Source organism: Anneissia japonica, unplaced genomic scaffold (genome assembly GCF_011630105.1).
Source record: "Anneissia japonica isolate Jap-2015-1 unplaced genomic scaffold, ASM1163010v1 scaffold2996_len279161_cov141, whole genome shotgun sequence".
Classification (NCBI taxonomy): Eukaryota; Metazoa; Echinodermata; class Crinoidea; order Comatulida; family Comatulidae; genus Anneissia; species Anneissia japonica.
In genome coordinates this window covers 74119-95003 of record NW_022688879.1, presented here as the reverse complement: position 1 = coordinate 95003, position 20885 = coordinate 74119, and the positions used below count along the sequence as shown (strand labels likewise).

The 20885-nt window shown below is 35.8% G+C and overlaps 1 protein-coding gene across 1 annotated transcript in view; it reads right to left on the bottom strand.

Moving 5' to 3' along the window:
* LOC117124100 (nuclear pore membrane glycoprotein 210-like) overlaps nucleotides 1–20885 on the bottom strand; it is a 53757-nt gene that overhangs the window by 23420 nt on the left and 9452 nt on the right. The window contains exons 9-21 of the mRNA XM_033270244.1: nucleotides 15641–15812; nucleotides 14813–15033; nucleotides 13984–14176; nucleotides 13012–13118; nucleotides 12078–12182; nucleotides 10640–10741; nucleotides 9847–9975; nucleotides 9092–9219; nucleotides 8028–8163; nucleotides 7845–7907; nucleotides 6285–6461; nucleotides 5305–5517; nucleotides 3194–3349 (exon numbers count right to left, since the gene is read on the bottom strand). Coding sequence (XP_033126135.1) covers nucleotides 3194–3349; nucleotides 5305–5517; nucleotides 6285–6461; nucleotides 7845–7907; nucleotides 8028–8163; nucleotides 9092–9219; nucleotides 9847–9975; nucleotides 10640–10741; nucleotides 12078–12182; nucleotides 13012–13118; nucleotides 13984–14176; nucleotides 14813–15033; nucleotides 15641–15812 — 1902 coding nt within the window. The remainder of the gene's footprint in view (nucleotides 1–3193; nucleotides 3350–5304; nucleotides 5518–6284; nucleotides 6462–7844; nucleotides 7908–8027; nucleotides 8164–9091; nucleotides 9220–9846; nucleotides 9976–10639; nucleotides 10742–12077; nucleotides 12183–13011; nucleotides 13119–13983; nucleotides 14177–14812; nucleotides 15034–15640; nucleotides 15813–20885) is intronic.

Sequence of the window (20885 nt, the reverse complement as noted above, 5' to 3'; positions counted from 1 at the left end):
ATATATATATATATATTGTATACGGATAACAACACTGCCAGAAATTTGAAAATGAAAACATTTTAAAGTAAGGTTTTAAAGAAAATCGGGAGATGGCATTAGTTAATCCGTTTCAAGGCAAAACAAAGTAACTCACATCTTTATCAATTTTGAGTATACTGTAATAAACATTTACTGTGGACACTTCAGGTATCAATGATAAGTAGTTTTGGCGTTGGCAACTTTTCTCTTTAAGCATGGAACTTAAATTCTAAGTATTTCCAAGGTAAAACAACATAACAAAAAATTATGAGGAACAACGTTATCTTTGAAGAGTATTGAAAATTGATCGAAGCAAGATGTACTGCTTGGTTACACTACATACAGATAAACATATTAACAATGCTGTATACACAAGGTAGATAATGTCTTTGACAAGATACAGCAAAAAAAAATAGTACAATATCCGTTCAACAATGCACCTGACATTTGATCTAACTCCAGTGGTGTGCATTTGGTGTAGTTTGTCTAATAGACTACCACTTTTTTTTTTTTAAATAACTAATTAAAGATGTTGTTTTGGCCCATAATTGATGGATTACATGTAGTACACAGTATTACGCATGACACAAACCCACAATAAAATATATTTTCTAGAAGATGAAACAATATCTGTCAACATTTTTAATACCTTCATAATAATACCAAATATCTGTGAACATTTTTAATACCTTCATAATAATACCAATTGCAAAGTTACAAACTTGCAATATTTAACTTTTTTATACCTCGAAAGTTAAAAAATTTAAAGTTACATCATTTTGCCTTGGAATGAGAATATTTTCAATTGTAGTACAGTAAAATGTGTGTATACTATTTATCTGTACAGATAAATAGTATACACACATTTTATAATAACTACCAGCTAAAATGTTAAATATACAGTACATCAGAGCCTGTTAAATAAAGGTTAAGTGTCCCTTTATTCTAATCTTACCAGCTAAATTTTTAAATATTCATCATTATGCGGTCTCAGAAAGACGGTAAATTCATAAAATTATTTTTAAACTAAAATTCATATAGCATTAGATTTCTTAGGTTTAAATCCATAACGTATGTGGTTTAGGTAATGCATAGAATATGTTTTTGATTGAATTCACAGCATGTTTTTATTAGCCTTGCTGGAGGGTTACCTTCTATAACTGTTCAACACTATAAATCCAGGGTATTCAACCTTTTTAAGCCTGGGGGGAAGGGTGGGCCAGTTCCAATTTGTTAAGGCTAGCTACAGGCCAACATAAATTGTGTACTTCCATTTTCTCTTATAGTGGTGAATTTGAAATAGAAGTGGCCAGGGAACAACTTTCACGAACAGGGGAAAACACCACTTCGGCCCTACGATGGGTAAGGCTCAGGCAAGAAAATTTATGATTACGGAACCTCTATATGGTACTCTTAATGGTATTCTTAGACTTAAATTTTAGACTTAATTATCTTTTCTTCTCTTTTCTTTCTTTCAGTATTTTGGAAAAAAAAAATAACCTGCACTCCAGGTCCTCCTACTTTGCTGCCACTAGAAAATTTCACATATTATTGTTAACATCTCTACATTCCTGGAAACTGCACATTGAAACTCAAAAATAAGATTTCAAAGCGGTGTTTTCAACAGAATAACATGCAAAGAGCCTGCTGGAGCCGCAACTGGTTAGATATCGCATTAACTACCCCACCCTCTAGTCTAGTCTACCCTCACCCCATGCATTTTATGAGTTGCTGACTATCATTTCAGGGGGTCTAAATTTGGAAGAAGCCAATTCTGGGAGATCTGTTAGTGGGTTTCAATGTGGCACATCTAACTTTATTTTGCTGCATGTGGTGATACCTAGCAACAGCCAACTTCCAGAAGACACTTTTGGAACCGGGTTTCCATGGTCTTTGCCAGCTCTAATCTCTAATTAAAAAAATAAAGATAATAGACATTTGTTATTGGGACTAAAAAAACTGGTCTTTAATTGGAGGTAATCTTTAATTGGAGGGGTCTTTAATTAGACGGAGACCTGAAGTAGTAAAAATATCCAAATATTGGCCGTACTTGACTGGTTGTTTTTTTTGTTGACAACAATTTTTATTTAAGTTTAGGCGGCTGGTCCATAAACTAAGTCTTTGTTGACAATAAAAATTAAAGTAATCAGAGTGTATAAAATTGCGATAAGTAATTTCCATGTGATGAAAATATTTTATTTATTTGTTCTCTATACTGGGTTTCCTCTTCAGTAACAAATTACTGTTCTCCCAGAAGGCCCAGTACACATATAACAGTCCACGACACACAAGACAAACATAACACATGATGCTTTACACAAACTAAATCTCAATATGAGGTTTAGGGAGTGGAGTTGCTTTGGTCGTGAGAAAAAGTCCTGCAACTGACAGGAATTGAACCCAGGACTTTGGGATTGGAAGGCAAGCATCTTAACCACCAAGCTATTCAACTCCACTAATAAACACGGTCAATTGGTCGATTGAGCAAAACAATTTGCGTTTAATATAATTTAAATAAAATTTCAGAAAATAATAATTATAATATTTGCCTGCATAAAGAAAAAAAAAATAATTGTAGGCTAACATAAATCAAAAACTACATGGATATATGTAATAAGCAAAACCATCTGTTTGTAGAAAAAATTCAAAATTATGTTATTGCTCTTTTTAGATTCTGCATGAATTTGTCATTAAAGCAGTGTTTATTTGATGGAAATTGGTTAAGTATCAATAGCGTTATTTATTATTTAGTTATGAATATTAATTTGTTGAACATCAGAAATGTAGGAGTTTGAGAAAACAGCTTCTTAAGATTCTAAAATCAATAGTTTATTATTCAGAAACTGTATTTTTTTAAATAATTTTAATACATTTTTCTGTTAAATTTTTAGTGAATAATACTTTCTTCAATAAATCTTCTTCTATAAAATGCAAAAGTTTGAAAATGTTAATTTTGATTCTTCAACCTTCTGGGTGCTTTGTGGAAAATTACAAATTCTGACAAATAGCAGGTTTTGCCAGAGATAGTCACATAGCTGCTTACGAAAAAACCAAACTACCACAGGTTGAAGTAAACTTGACTGATTAGTTTTACAATTTGTTTGTAGTCTAAAGCAACAATTGGTGTTCCAGTGCCCTGTATTTGATGATGACAATAACAAAAGATTACTACCTGAATTTGAACTTCATCGATCAGTACGCCGTTGTTTGATATCTGTTGAGAGCTTCCGGGGCTTACAGAAACACGCAACCTCAACGAAGCTTCACCTGCGTTCCTAGTGCGAACACGCATGGCAACGTTGTGTTTAGCTTCATAAAAGACACCACTCTAATAAACAAAAACAAAACAAAAAAAAACTGTAGACTATAAACTAGTTTTGTATGATTCAGTAGTGTAGAACTAAAATTCTTGATCACAATACCCAGGTCCTGGGTTCAAACAAGACTACACCAGAACCTGAATAAAACTCTACTTCATAAACACCATTAAGAGAACTATAGGAGATACACTCAATATTAAAGTTACCCTACATACAAGGGCTAACCCAAATACAGGTCCTAACCTCCATACAGGAGCTACACTTAATACAAGAGCTAACTTCCATACAGGAGCTATCCTACTCACAAGAACTAACCCCTATACAAGAGCATACCTTATTACTGAAACTACCCTAAACACAAGATCAAACCTCCCATAGAGGAGCTATTCTCGATACTGAGGCTACCCTAAATGCAAGAGCTACCCTCCTTACAGGAGCTACTCTATTGACAAGAGCTAACCTTTATACAGGAACATACCTCATACTGAAGCTACCTTAGATACTGAGCCTACCCTAAATAAATGAGCTAGCCTCTATACAGGAGCATACCTTATTACTGAAGCTACTTTAGATACTGAACTTACCTTAAATGGAATTGAATTGAATTGAATTTATTCGATGCTCATATATAAAATATAAAATATAGAAATACAATATAGGAATTTTTTTACAATAATCAAATACAACGAGCATCTGGAACACCCATTAGGCCGGGAATCCAGTCCATTTCCAATGGGGTCCAAATTGCACAATTAAAAAGTTATCAAAATTAATACATATTAAAAAGGAAAAGAAAAAAATGCAGCATTTAAAAACCAAGATGCACCCAATTAACTAATAATTTAGATAGAACACAACAGTGCTCAATTGTAATTATTGCAATTGAGCACTATTGCGTTCATACAGTTTTTTGATGTGCATTTTAAATGTAGCCATATTAGTAATTAATTTTAAATTAGTTGGGAGAGCATTCCAGTCATTGATAGCTGAAACGAAAAAGGTTGAATGAATGAGACTGATACAGGAGCAACCCTCAATACTGTGAAGCTACCCTAAATATAAAAGCAACCATACAGGAGCTACCCTCAATACTGCTCAGTATTGATGGTAGCTCCTGCAAAGATACACTAAATACAAAAGCTAACATCCATACAGGAGCTACACTACTGAAGCTACCCTAAATACTAGAGCTCGATACTTAAGTTACCGATGCATACAATACCGTACAGCATGCAGGCTGGGAATGACGGGCAATTCGATTATCCTCCCTCTATCTGAGTACCGAAAAAAATAGGTCGAGTATAACCTCATTACAAGATTTAACCTCCACACAGGAGCTACCCTCAATACTGTAGCTGCCCTAAATACAAAAGTTTATCTTCATACAAAACCTGATCTTAAAACAAGGCGCCATATACTTAATACAGCGTCTGTATTACTTAAAGTAACTACCAAACAGATGTTATAGTATATTATAAATACGGACTGTACCCTTAGTACAAGAGACATTCGCGCTACAGATGCTACAATCCATATTAGGAAGGGGGGGGGGATGCCTACCCACCTTGATATGTAGTTAATCTATATAGTGATTTATACTGGATTCTTATCTCAAAGCGCTTGAGGTGTGGACTAGCTTGAGTAGCTATGGTAGCTAAGGTCTCTTCATGTCAAGAGCTACCCGGTAAATTAGTACCAGCTAAACTTGTCTGGCCACAGGAATGGTTGTATTGATAAGTACACCTGAGTAGCCCTCTACTCATCTCAAAAGATGTACTGGGTTTTTTAATGTGCACACTGGAGGCTATGCTTTATTAGTCCTTAACTGAGAAAACTTTTTCCTCCAACAGAGCCATAGGCGAGCGTGCCGTCAATATTTCTGCTGTACTTTGTTTGCAGCACACCTGTCTGAACTGCTCGGCCATTCGACTCGCTTTATGATGCGACACCGAGTATACCGTACCTGAGCAAAAACTGGCTCAACGGTAATTACATCTTCATTGCTGACACTCCAGTGAAATAGGAGGGGCGGTGAAGCACTTCCTAGGGTGAAAGGTGATTCGCTGTCACCAAGACCAGTTGCATAGACTGGCATTTCGGTTTGCATCTGTAAACGAAGCAGTGGTGCGAATATGCGAGCCTCTCCAAGACTGATGACATACACGTCTACATAATCCTTAAATAATTATAAAAACATATTTCGGTTAATGAGGCAAACTGAATGAATATTTTTAGAAAGGCTCGAAAGAAGAGAAAACGGCACTCCAGGGTTCTTTAAAGTATGGATCATAGGACTATAATTATATACAGTTGTTATATTTTACTGCATGAATCAACACAAAAATAATTTTAAGGTGGCAATAATACTGTAGTGAAAACATAAAAACAGGGTCTGGAGAGGGACTTTAAGAGATGGAGAGTCTAGACCACCTCAGCCCCACCATGGTTGGGGCTTAGGTAAAAGAAAATTTATGATTATGGCACCTCTAGATGGCAGAAATGGCTCTCTCAGACCTAAGTTTGATTAATATTTTCTTTTTTCTCAACTTTTTTTTTATAATTTTGAAAAATTTACAGGGGCCTGGGCTGGTTCAGCTCCCCCTTAAATTTGCCGCTGAAAACAACATGAATTTGAACGAGTTGGGTAGTTTCTAGGATTTTTTGCTTGCTTGCAGGAATGCACATGGCTGTCCAAAATTCTTGAAGGCTCCCACAAGTTATGGGATTCTACAGACCTCTGGTAATATAATATTATTCAGAACACAAATATGGCGAACGGTTTGTAATCTCAGATTATCTATTTTTTGCCTTATTGTACAAATTCCTGTACATATAAGATAGTATGATATATACTCCAAGTATCGAAATGCATGTCATCTTGTCAGGATTTTCTGTACATACGTTGTTTAAAAAAAAATTTAAATGGTACTTAATATAATATACCTCAGAATAAATGACATCTCCACCATTTTCATCACTTCCGACTGCCCGTCCAGTAACCCGTGTATGCCCTAATTTGAGCGCCTCGACAATTCCACCAGTGCTGATGTTAGCGATGTGCAATTGAGCAATACTAAACTCTACCAATGACTGGGGCTGGGGACCACCAGTACTGCGCACCTATAAGAATTTGAAGTAAAATTTATTTGATTCCTTTTCAATTCGTACAAAAATGTAAGACAAGATCATAACAAATTCATGAGAAAAAGAAAAAGGCACAGACTCAGGAAAAAAATCAACCTGAAACAAAAGGGAGACACGACAAAAAAACAGAAAAGGAGGAAATGGTCAAAACCAGAAAAAGAAGACAAACACACACATACAAAAAAAAAGCTACAATTCAAATTAAACCAATACACCATTAAACCAATAAATGTTAGTTTTAGTGAAAAAGGATAATAAGGCAGTTGCCTATATTAATAATTGTGTTTCTTGAACTGGATAGAAAATGAGTTCTTATTATAAATGGAATTGACAACTAGAGGAGGTAGAGATTTAGATAGTTTAAGGCCAGTAAAATCTAATATTATGTTGAAAATGGTTTGCCTTATGATTAGGGATGTATACATCATACCTACTGTACCTCAAGTACAGGAATTGTGTGGAGAGGAATTAAATTCGAAGATATCACAGAAGTACTTTAGTAAGGATGCATACATAAAAACAGCTGGATAGAGTTGATATCAGGCAGTTTCAGCAAATTTAAAATTTTTAATATTTTACAAGAAGAAACAGTATCAGGATTATTATTAATCATTAATATATTGAATGTTTTTTTGTAGTATTCAAATTTTAATATATATATCTTATAACAAAAACATTGAGTAACTTAAAAATGTAGTAGATCAAAATAAGTTTTGCAATTTCCTTTTAGAATGTTAGACTACCCCACTAAAAATAAGATGCTTCTCTTTATATTAATATATTATATTAGCTTAATCTAAATAAGTTAATAAATTATATTTTTCTATTATATCCATGTACCATAAGCTGGTAAATTACACAAATCAATGTGACGTTGGTAGTTTTTAACCCCTTCCGCCCTCTTTGACTATATACTCTATAGCGAGAAACGTCGTATGTACGCCCTGTATAGATTTCCTAATTTTTTTTATAGCTATGCTGCCCTCTATAGGATTGTTTGAGGGTGATGTAGGAGTATTTCTGTAGAGGGCATCCTGTATTCAGACCAAATAAAATTCCTGCGCCCAGTAAAGACCCGACATTTAGTGTAAATGATGTAATTTCTCAGCTTTGGTACCGCCTAAGGCAATGGTAATGGGGCAGACTGGAAAGGGTTAAGAGAGGTACTTTACCTGGACAACCCAAACCAAAAAATACCCCACATTAACAAATGTCTTCTTTATATTTCTAATTAGAGACCAAAACTAATAAAGACCATGACAACCTCAGCCCCAGAAGAGGTCTGGAAACTGGATGGAAATTTGTTAATATTTAATTTTATTTAATAAAAATGTAGTATGTAGTGTCAAATGGGCATACCTGGAATACAGAGCCAACTAGTAAGGTTATGTTTCTTGGTTGCAGACGGAGAGGAGGAAACACCTAAGGAAGAATTTAGAAAAAAATCAGTAAACACACAAAAACATGAAAAATATTGCAAGAACACTACTACTACTACTACATTCAGTTATTTGAACAACTTCAAATAGCCAGATTGTTTACCTGTATTGTCTTAACCCTACTGGTGATCTGACGATCATGTATAGCTGCAGATGCGATAAGACTTGTACTTCCCAGGCTCCGACCGTGGATGATAAACTGTGACACATTGCGGTCTGATGAAGCATACGTATCCGCCCTAGAAATAAATCAAGATGGTAAAAGGAATAATACTGTGTCGTTATCATTCCATCTAGCAAAAAATGCACGCACATCACCCACAAAATATAAATTATTCACGCTAATCAATCAATCAGTGATTTATATAGCGCCAATATCCATAGTGCGAGATAAACGTTCAGTTGCGCTCAGAATATGCGATTTAGAAAAGGTGTGTTTTTAATCTTTTCTTAAAAATTTGTATATTAGGGGACAATTTAATGTACACAGGAAGAAAATTCTATTGAAGTGCAGTACTGGAAAATGATCAGCGACCAAAGGAATGGAATTTTCATCTTGGCACATTGAGAAGGTGTTTAATGAAGTCGAATATAATTTTTTTTTTTTTTTTTTTTTTTTTGTGGACAAAAAACCGGAATTCCAAACCATATATTTTTAGTGTTTGACAATAAAGTTTGACAATTGAATTGAATACAGTGTAATTACAGTATTATTACATCTTGCAAAAAAACACACACAAACCTACAAAATGCAAATATAAATTATTATCTGCATGAAAAAGAGTCCCAAATACGCCACTGATGGGGATTATACGATTAAAATAAAATCATTTGTTTTTCCGTACTGCAGTTTTCTGTCTGCAACACATCAGATTTTACAGGTACAGTTCACCTTCCAAATCGAGACCACAATGGGGCCTGAAAATTTAGGGTGGTCTCATGGTTTGTTCTTCGGTCTGGGAGGGTTAGCTTATAAAATACTGATGACTGTTATTTTGTTTTATTTATTTGTTTGTTTTTTTTAATAGTCTCAAAATAGAGGGTTTCGAATTGGATTGTGCACTACATGGTATATTCAATGGACTTTGAAATTTGGTAAAAATGGCTAAAAAGGCTGACACCCAGGAATACTACTTCAAAAAAAAAAAAAACCTTTTTAGTACATACCTAATGGAAATTATTTCTGAGCCTGAAGTCAGTTTCAACCCTACGAGATCAGAGACAGACGCAACAAGTGGATTGTTAGCAGCATCAAGAATACGCACTTTGGCCACTACCTCATTCTCAATTTGAACCTACGGCGAATAAACAAAACACACGTTACTGTTTAACTGTGGTAGTAGCCGTCTTCTTCGTAAGACACATGGCCATAATTGACAGGATCCATTTATAAAATCACTGATGGTGTACATTTGAGAGCCAACACTTACAATTATACTACACAAAGTTTGTAATTTTTGTGGTTTTTTCTGTTTTTATGTAAATTGAGTACATATATTTATATATATATATATAATGTCTTTAAAATTTCTATATTGCAAATGATTGTGTCTTTTTTTGTTAAGGTAGTACAACAATTTGGCAGGCCTTGCTCTTTCTATATAAGATTCAATTGTCGAAAATACTAATTCTCTGTATGCTGGTGAAGAGTAATAAGGAGACAGCATTCAATTTACCAAGTGTCGCATCGCAAAATGTGACGCGTTTTGCAAAACAAAAATTGCATACTATTTGCTAAACATAAAAAAATGCTCAAAATCGAACCCTGTATGGAGATTTTGAAAACGTAAATTTGTAGTATTTAAATCTCAATTATTGCTAAAAATTTAGAGTATTTTATGCTATTAATCTATAGACTATGTACAACATCGTAAAAAACATTCAAATCGCAATGTTATTTTTCAGTTTAGCTAGTTCAATACCTTGTCTACAACTGCTAGATCAATGCTTTCAATTCCAGCAACTTGCACTCTTGCTGATGCATGATGGGTCATTTCAAGGCAAAGGTCATATACAGTTACCGTTTGTATTCCGTCGTTGAGTGGCGACACCTATAAATTGAATTTTGAAAAAAGGAACATATATTATATTAAATTTTGTTTCCATCATTTTAAGATACCACATTGACAAAATGTATCTCATTATATTTAGATATGCAACAGTGGCATAACCAAGGGGGTGCGCACAGTGCCGGAGCACACTTCCTTTTTGTTTAAGAATGGAAAAAATAATTATCAATTAATGGAAATACATTTATGGTGTAGTCATAGCGATAGTCATCAGGGGCAGATCCAGAGATATCCAAAAGGGGGATTCTGAGGGGGCAAAAAGTGTGGAAAATTTAGACAACACTACCCTAAAGGGGTCCCGGCAAATTTTTTTGTTTTCTAGACGTTTTCTAGAGTTTAGTCTCTATTTTTGTTTTTATTTTATTTAATTTATTTATTTTCTTTTTTTTGGACATATTGTTATAAATGCATTTGTTAACAAGTCTCCCTTCTGTTCTTTATCCACTCTGTAATCATACAGCCCATAATTAGTCATAATTATGTATTGCTGTTGAGAATTTGCTGTTTAGGTTTAATACAAAACAAAAGTTCATTCAAAACTCACCTTTATGCATTTGTTTATAGCACTGTAAAACGACCATTGCAAGAACGCATTATAATTCAAATTTAAAATTATTATACTAGCATTATTAATTGAAAAAATTACCTTAACAATTCTTTTCTTGTCATCATACTTGATGGATGTTATATCTTTGACATTTTCCTTTATGAGAAAATGACCTGAGCCTCCAGTGATTGTTAACATTGCCTAAAAATTATATAAAAAAATAATGGCATGATTCCTGCAAAAATCAAATAACTAAATTTTTAAAGGTCATTAAAAAACAATAGTAAAACAGACTGCACAAGGCAATTACCTGTGACAGATATAACAGAACTCAAAACAATCCGTCAAAATGGTTTTTAGATTCAAACAAATACTGTATATCAATTTTTTTCCCACTCCCTTAATCTTTGCGATTTTTCCCGACAAAACGACTACCGCGAAAGATAAGAACGCACAAAAATCTAGAAATTCTGAATGATACTTGTGTCTTCAAAAGCAATACTAGGCCATAAACATAGCTAAAAAAAACTGGTAGTCCTCAATAACTGAGTGGAACTATATTTGGTTTTTTGTGCAGAATTTTTCAATCATTCAATCATATTTAAGTTAAGTGCAGCATTTTATAAATGACTGTCATATTCCTATTCTCAAATAAAGCTGTCTTGGGTTAACCAATACATCACACTTCACACAGCCAGAGTAGATTGGTACCAGCAGTGGTCTACAGCATTTTCATAGCTGAGCCTATACCTACGCCTACCTTAAGGTACAATAAAAATTGCAGCATTGCATTTCTTCTACATTACAAGTGTATGCCATTAGTTGATTATTAACTATTACAATCTTTTTATAAAACATATCAACGTTTAGGCCTACATTTTCTGCAAGATTTCTAACAAAAACAAGTTGCTTTAAAAAACCTTGGTCAAGCCTCCACACAGGAAATCTGAAGTAGGCCTGCCTAAGCTAGTCTAAAAATCAGTTGGGTAGGAGAATGCTAAAAGAAAAATCGAAAAAACCCACCAAATTCGGGAGCTCTAGCTATAATACAGGCTAAGAAAACATAAAGGTAGGTTTCTGCATAATGAGAAAAAACAATTGGAAACCGTAAAGTCTTGAAAAATATAAGGACGCGAAATATTTCCTATTGTAAAATCATGAAAATATAGGGCTAAGAAAACATGGGCTGTACAGTATTGCAACATCCATAAACTTGTCAAAAGATATCTGCAAACATAAATAATAGTCATGATTTACTCATTATCAATTTTATAACTGATGCAAGCGATTACATCAACTATCTAAAGTCGGGCACTTGCTGCGACGTACGACTGTCATACAACCTTCGTACGGCGGGTCTCACTATCTGCTCCCTGCGAGAGCTAGACGATGCAACGCTGTCTGCTGATTGTTGGTGGCAGTCTGAACAGATTGTCAATAAAAATGATCCACTGCGTAAGCGTAAGGACATTGCGTCCTCCAAACAACCACGAGTCCCCGGCTTGAAACGTGTCACTGAAGCAGTAGGATTACAAACCTTGTTTGATGGATGGTTAAAAATGGTGATAGTTTTCGGATCAAAGGTTGTCTCACCCACAAGCAACAAGCTAAGGAAGTCACTGAGAGCTGGTTCAATACGTTCCTAATAAAAGTAAAACATACAAACATCAACATATGGAACAAAAAAAAAAAACCCCACAAAATTGTTTTTTGATGGTAGGCATAATGTTGGCAAGAAACAGTGATAGCATGTCTACATATGGCAGGACCAATGATGGTAGACCCACAAATGACAGGCCCAATGATAGCAGGATCAATAGTCATATTTGACTGGTCTGTTTTTAACAGTTCTTTCTACTCAAACTGCACATGTCGTATTCGACTGGTTGCACGAGCAGCACAAACTCCTCACAAGAGCGGCTTGAATTTCTCGCTGTTTTTTAATGAGCACACTCCGAGCTCCTCGAAAAAGGACCGCTCGAATACGCCTATTGATAGTAGATTCAATAATGTAACACCAGAACCCATGGTAATAGACTGAATGATGATAGGCGCAAAAAGCAAGGCCCATTGAAAATAGACCAAAATAGATAATGGTAGATTAAAATGGCATGCCCAATGATGGTATGGTAGATAAAATGATGGTAAACCAAACAAAAGTAGACTAAATGATTAACAATCATTTGGTCACATCAACCGCATCTGTACAACTAACATTTCTGATTCAAATTAGTAAGGCCATGATATTTTTCATGGTTTTCTTTTGATTCGGTATTGCTGTTTCCAAGCAACAGGGCACAACCACATGATCAAATACTACATGTATGCAAAAAATTCATAAACTAAATTTCTGATGCATGGATGCACAGGCAAAGGCCATTGCAAATGTTCTTATTGCTTTACAGCATAGGAATCAATAATGGCAGACCAAATGATGGGAGGCACAATTATGTTACCTCAGCGTTGCTCACCTTTTGCTTAATACCCAGCTTCTTGAACATTGCAGCTCTGTAGCTATTGGTTGTGGCAGTCAGTGTTACTGAGCCTGGACGTGTCAACATCACCACCATCCCATGTGCTGTTAACAGATAAAGTGTTCAAGACTTAGTTAAAACGAAATTAATGTAATTTTCAGACAATCTGACTTTTCAGGATATATTAATATATAATTATTCAAACTTAATTATAGAGAAAGTGTAATTATTATATAAATATAAATATGAATTTCTTTGTTTTAAATTATTTTTTCTGATTATGGCACATCTAGAATTAAATTTGAATATAATTTTCTTTTTTCTCCCTTTTTTATATTAAAAAAATGGGGGTCCTGAACAAATTACTGAATATAAATATTCAGTAATTTGTGCCGGGAGAAGAGGTGGAAAAATGGGTGGTTGCACCCCTTTTCCCCCAAGATTTTAAATATTAATGTATGTAGCACACTTTACTCAAAAAATGAATGCATGGCCCACATGGCCCAACATGTAACACACGCCTGGCACGCACAAGTACCAGATATCAAACCAGATACCATCACCAAACTTTTACATTATTTTCTATTCTGTTTATTTTCTATTCTACTTAATATTTTTTTGTTTTAAATATTTAAAAATCCATATTTCATTAACTGTTCCAAAGTTTCTTGCCAAATGTGCTTTTTGTTTCTTAAAAAAACTGAATGTACAACATATCAATTTTTCCCCCCCTCCGGAACCTGGTTTTGGATATCCATAACTGAAGCTGCTTTGCAAACTAAGATGGAAAGCATGGTACATCCCCATCAAGATCTGTATAAACAGTCTGAGGTGTTGTCCAACGATGTCAGACCCATTGAAGGCATGTCAAAGAATGGCAGGCCTATGGATGGCAGGCTTGATGATAGCATGTCCACAGATGGCACTGAAGCTGCTTTGAAAACTAAAGATAGGGGAAGGGGAGCAAACCTTTCAATACTTTTGAGCCTGGCACATCCCCATCAAGATCTGTATAAACAGCCTGAGGTGTTGTTAAGGCGATATATTGCTTGTCCGTTGATTCCCAGGTGATCACTAAAGATGTAAAATTGTCAAACTGGCGACCAAGGCTATCTGCTGCAAACACCAGAATCATAAGTTTTCCCGACATTGGCACCGGGATCTTAAAGAGAAAATATAATAAAAAGAATGACTTTAAACATCTTACTAATTTGTAGTTATCTAACAGATTAATAAAAGGGCTCCTTTAGCATAAATGTTTTTACATTTTATTTAATATTGTAGTGAGGTGTTGTGAAAAAAATTTCCTGTTTTATGCCAGGTCAATTTGATATGTGTAAGAAAAAATAAAAATCTGGTTTCTGATTTTGATAAGAATTTCTTGATAGGGAATGTTCCGAGTTGATTTTACATTTGTTAACAGTGATTTTAATTCGCATTTGGTAACTATTTTTTAGAATTGATAGGAATATCAACACAAAGTTGGTGATATTTTGAGACAATTTTTTCTAAGTATATTTTCAGACATCTATTTTTAAAAATTATCTGCTGTGCTCAGAATTAGAGAACTTGATTCATAGACCCAAAATTTTACATTGTTATCTATCTCAGTATATCAGTAACACACTTTTTATGCCTGGTACAACAAGACTTATTTTGTGACAGCACCTATGAAATATAGGTCCAATGAGAAAGCAAAGATTCAGAATTAATAAAGTAAAACAAAACACTATACAATCTCTTATTTGGTAGTATTATTTCTTTTTTCTTTATGACTTGCTGTATAATTCTTACGGACCTGATTTGAGGAGTCCAAAGTCAACGGGCACGGAGGATCAAGAGCTGGCTGTGTTATCTGAGGTCGAAGATGAAGTGTCGCCGGAGGTGCGCAAGCAAACTGGACTGTTGTCATGGCAACTGCTGGAAACTGGTTTTTAGTAGCTGGATAATTACCTACTGTAACATTAAATGTTTGCTCGCAGAATTCGAGACATGCGACTTCAAAGACATGGTAGTTTTCTAAATGAATAAAAAAAAAAGGAATTGAAAAAATATAGGTGGTAGATTATTTGCACTGTTGTTGTGAGATCAGAATATTTCCATTTTCTGAAGGATTGATGAATTAATATTCTCCCTCTCTCTACACCCAGATGGGCAGAAGCATGCAGATGAAGTGTGCTTGAAAACCTGATCTCAAGATTAAGAAACAAGAACGTTTGCACTGCACCAAAACACAGCTTAAACCTTATACGAACCAATTAATCAGAGGAATTTTGCTAATTAACCTTAGGGCATGTTTTGTGGGGGGAGGAAAAATTGAAACCAACAGGATGACATGCATAGTCTTCACCATAATTTTTTTCATACTTTCGCTGTGTGTTGTTTACTTCTTTTGCAGCACGCACTGTAGCTCACAGGAAGTAAAATCAACTTCAACTTCTGTAGGTGATTGTCATTAAAATCGCCGGCCACTTACCAACGCTCACGTTACCATATTTTTATTAATTACACTTTACACTAGAAATGCATTCCAAATGCTGAATTTACCGTTTTTAAGAAAAAATGTGTTTTTGGTGTTAGTCAGCTGAAACATGCCCTTAAAAACAGAGCTATGTTGTTAACTTACTGTGTACACCCATGCTCTTGATTTGGTGAGCTAATACTGCATTTGGTTTTTCTGCCACTAGGTTTCGATAGTACTTTGATGGGTCTAGAACCCAGGGCTGTGGTCCACCAGAGAGCACGAGTCGCTTTGAAGATGCCAGGGTCACCACTGCTACATCACTAGGATCTAAAACCTGAACAGAATAGATTCAGAATGTTGAGGAAAAAAAAGGAAAATACCTAAAGGAAATGTAAATAAGGCATAGAAACTTACATATTGTCATGAAAACCAGCAATTTTGGTGTTCCCAAAGGCAATCTTAGCGTTCCATACTTGTTTATTGTAAACTTACTTCGTGCAGATGGGTTGACTAATATGCAAATTGGTCTTGGTACGGTGTTATGTGATGCTAGTGAGGGTTTTGTCTCAGTGTACTGCAGGTAGGCAGCCGGACATGTGTGTGCCGGTAGTAACCACAGTGGTGGTAAAATTTTAGTCTCAACGGTTGTGGAATCCGTTTGGGAGTTAGCCGAGGCTAACAGTGGCCTTCCTTGGTAATACACTGAAACAATTTACTCCTGGTTAGCCGTTGTGACAGCTTTATGGATAGGCTTGATTATCTAGACCAGTGTTTGTTGAGTATCGAGACGACTGTGGATGCCATGTTGTGTATCGTCGCTTCATTCAAGCCAAGTCTGTTCAAACGTGTATACCAGACGAGCGGAGCTGTACGCGTCTGAGGTCGTTCATTTCAGAGGAATTGACTTGTGTGAAAATAGACCAGCGGAGCTGTACGCGTCTTTTAGGATTATTCAGTGTGGGAAGCGTGTCTGGTCGTTTACTTGCAAGTATACTCATGAGACCTTTTTCTTATTATGCCATGGCTTTATTTTGTTAAATCCATTCATAGATTATTGGTAGATGAGTTGCCTCTCTTCTACAGTGCGAATGGTACCTAGGTTGTGTGGGTTAAGTATTTAATAAATTAGTTATTTTAAATTGTTTTGTATATTGTACTTTGTTCAGTTGTCTAACTCGCAGGCACATAAGAGGCAGCTTCCACTAGACTTTCGTGACATAAATGGGTGCTCGTCCGGGAGAATTGGCTTTTCATTGTGTAAAGTAAAATAAAAATTTACTATAAATATTTAGATGTTATGATGTGTCGAAAAGAGTTACACAATTGAGACAAAGTGATTGTATTTTGCTCTTATATCTTTGTATGTTATTTGATGAGATTGAGATATAGATTTAACAGATTTATTTTGGTAGTTGATAGTGCACAAAAACCATGGCTACTCCGGTAGATATTGACAAATTGAATATTGGGAATATTGGGCCATTCAGCTTGCTCCTTTGTTATCCGGTAGGGCTTTGCTTGTGTGTGCACCCTTGAGATAGAGTTTGCACACAATTATGAGATACTGAAACGCGAATTGTTGAGAGTTATAGACTAACAGAAGCCGGTTATAGAGAAAAGTTTAAATTTTCGGCTCCTGAAGAATTTGAGTCTGCTGCCCAATGCTTGTCTTGCATTGGTAGTTATTTAGATCGTTGGATTTGTTGTGCAGGTGTTAAACAGACCTATAATGACCTGAGGGAATTTGTTATTAAAGATCAGTTTTTGTCCAAGGTTCCCGAATCATTAGCAGTACATCTTAGAGAAAAGGTAGATTTAGATGACTTTGCAAAGGTTGCCGATGTATACATAGATGCTCATGGGGGTTGGGGAAAGCTAGATAATTTAACCAGTAAAATCAATGCTCAGCAAAGGAAAGAAACTAATCCGAAATTCAAAAGGCAATCGTGCCACAGAACCGTGGAAGTTACAAAGGTAACAATTATAGTAATTTAAAAATTCATAATAATACCCATAATGGAAGAGATAAAAGTAACATAGGTAGATCGCCCTCTAATAGAAAATGTCATGATTGCCATGAGGAGGGTCACTTTTGGCGTCAATGTTCTAAGGCTCCTAAAGATTTTGCACCTATGCTAGCAATGGTGGTTGAAGTAATGAGGGAGGAAAGGGCTCCAGATATGATGCCAATCCTAAGTACAGTTTGCGATAAGTTTGATAGAAATTTGCCCGTGTATGATGGTTTCATTGGGAATAAACAGGTCCGGTTGTTACGAGACACTGGGTGTAATGGTATCGTTGTTAAAAGTTCGTTAGTTGAACCTAGGTCTACGACCGGTCAAACAAAGTCCTGTGTTCTTATTGATGGGTCTGTTCGGAAATTTGCTGTTGCCCTTGTGCACATTGATATGCCTTTTCTAGTGGGAGAAGTTCATGCAATTTGCATGGAAAGACCATTGTATGACTTGATTGTAGGTAACGTAGAATCTGTTAAAATCCGGTCATCCCAAATCCTCATTGGAGAAAAACGAATGTCCATGAAAGTATGGTAGATAATAATAATGGTGAGAGTAAAGACATTGTAGTAAATGCTGTGGAAACTCGAAATCAAGTAAAAAAAAAAACCTAACACTAAACATAAACCATTAATTGTGAGTGATATTTTAGGTAAAATTATTACCCCGCAAAAGCTTTCTGAAGAACGAATGTCCGAAAAGTCACTTAATAAATTAATAGAGCATGCTCGGGAAGCGAGACAGTTTGAATGTAAAAACGGTGACAGTTTCTGTTACAAGATCAAGGATAAAATTTTATATCATTCGTACCATAGTAGGAATCGGTGCACTGACCAAGTAGTTGTTCCGTCTAAATTCTGTTGTGACATAATGAGACTTGCGCACGAAAGCATTTTAGGTGGTCACCAGGGTATAAGTAGAACCGTGGGTAAGATAACTTCAAATTTTTACTGGGCTGGTATTTTGCTGATGTCAAGAGGTTTTGCAGGTCATGCGACATTGTCAACGGGTTGTTCCAAAAGGTCGGGTTACTAGGGTCGTTGTTGATATTGTCAGTACGATATATCCATGTACAGAAAGGGGTCATTGTTATATTATAGTATTGGTTGAATGCTACTCGCTATCCAGAGGCTGTCCCTGTTAAATCTATTGAATCTGAAAAAGTGGCTGAAGAATTATTTAATATTTATTCACGCTTGTTTTTTCCCAGGAAAGTACTTACAGATCAGGGTACGCAATTTACTGCTATTGTGACTAAAGGAATAAATCGCTTGCTGTCCATAAATGCTATTACTACTACCCCATATAATCCGAAATGCAATGGTCTCGTTGAGCGCTTAAATGCTATGCTTAAGTCAATGTTAAAAAAAATGTGTCAAGAAAGGCCCCGTGACTGGGATAGGTATTTGAATGCCTTGTTATTTGCATATAGGGAGGTGCCGCAAGAAGCCACTGGCTTCTCACCTTTTGAATGGTCGCCAGGTCAGAGGTCCTTTAAGTATCTTGAAAGAAATGTGGATTGGTGAGTTTGAGTGTGATGAGCAAGGTGTTGATACTTTTCAGTATGTCATTGATCTGAAAGAGAGATTGCAAGAGACTTGTAAGTTGGCTCAAGAAAAAGTGAGATCACAAAAGGAGCGTCATAAAGCTTTGTATGACAAGAAAACTAGAGTGCGTCAGCTTGATGTAGGAGATGAGGTACTGTTGTTGTTGCCGTTGGACCATAATAAACTATTGATGCAGTGGCGTGGTCTGTTTAAGGTGATTTCTAAAAAGAACGAGTTCAATTATGAGATTGATCTAGGTAATCGAACAAAAACTTATAACATTAACCTACTGAAAATGTATTTCAGGAAAGAAGTAGGATTAGATTCAGCTGTTGGTGCATGTGTGGTTGAAATTGAAGAAGCATGTGAGGATGGTTTTTCAGCGGTTCCATTTTTGTCTGGAATGGTAGAAATGGAGAAAAGCGAGGATGACGATGTCAATGATGTCGGCCATGTGGTTCATCTGCCGTCGGTAAAGGCCACCCAGTCTTTTCGTGATGTTGATGTCAATAATGAATTGAGTGTTGAACAAGTCAGAAGGGTGAGACGTTTGTTAGCGAGTTACAAAGACGTCCTCACTGATGTTCCTGGCAGAACTAATTTGGGTGTGCATGACATTAAATTAGTTGATGATGTACCTGTTAGACTGATACAGATGCCAGCGATATTGGTATTGCAGCAGTGCTATTGCAGGAAAAGCATCCGTTTGGGAGTTAGGCGAGGCTAACAGTGGCCTTCCTTGGTAATACACTGAAACAATTTACTCCTGGTTAGCCGTTGTGACAGCTTTATGGATAGGCTTGATTATCTAGACCAGTGTTTGTTGAGTATCGAGACGACTGTGGATGCCGTGTTGTATATCGTCGCTTCATTCAAGCCAAGTCTGTTCAAACGTGTATACCAGACGAGTGGAGCTGTACGCGTCTGAGGTCGTTCATGTCAGAGGAAGCGACTTGTGTGAACATAGACGAGCGGAGCTATACGCGTCTGAGGTCGTTCATGTCAGAGGAAGCGACTTGTGTGAACATAGACCAACGGAGCTGTACGTGTCTATCTTTGGGATTATTCAGTGTGGGAAGCGTGTCTGGCCGTTTACTTGCAAGTATACTCATGAGAACCTTTTTATTTATTATGCCATGGCTTTATTTTGTTAAATCCATTCATAGATTATTGGTAGATTAGTTGCCCCTCTTCTACAGTGCGAATGGTACCTACGTTGTATGGGTTAAGTGTTTAATAGATACTTGCTTTATTTTGTTAAATCCATTCATAGATTATTGGTAGATGAGTTGCCCCTCTTCTACAGTGCGAATGGTACCTACGTTGTATGGGTTAAGTGTTTAATAGATACTTGCTTTATTTTGTTAAATCCATTCATAGATTATTGGTAGATGAGTTGCCTCTCTTCTGCAGTGCGAATGGTACCTACGTTGTGTGGGTTGAGTGTTTAATAAATTATTGTTATTTTAAATTGTTTTGTATATTGTACTTTGTTCAGTTGTCTAACTCGCAGGCACATAAAAGGCAACTTCCACTAGACTTTCGTGACACTTATAATAAAGTTGTATTACACCTGTTTTTATTGGCAGACGTCTGCTGTGAGCATCAAGGTCACACAATAAGAGCAACAGTTGATAAAAGATAACAAAAATTCTTGCAATTATGTAACAATGCTGATAGTATACTGATTATCTGATACAGTATTAGGATTGTTAAAATATTTATAGGCCTAAAAAAACACTGGTTTATAGATTAGAAACAGTAAAACAGTAATGAATTTCAACTTTTACAATACTGGGTTGTACACAGAAAAAAAAGGGTGGGTGTTTTCTCTTATACACATCT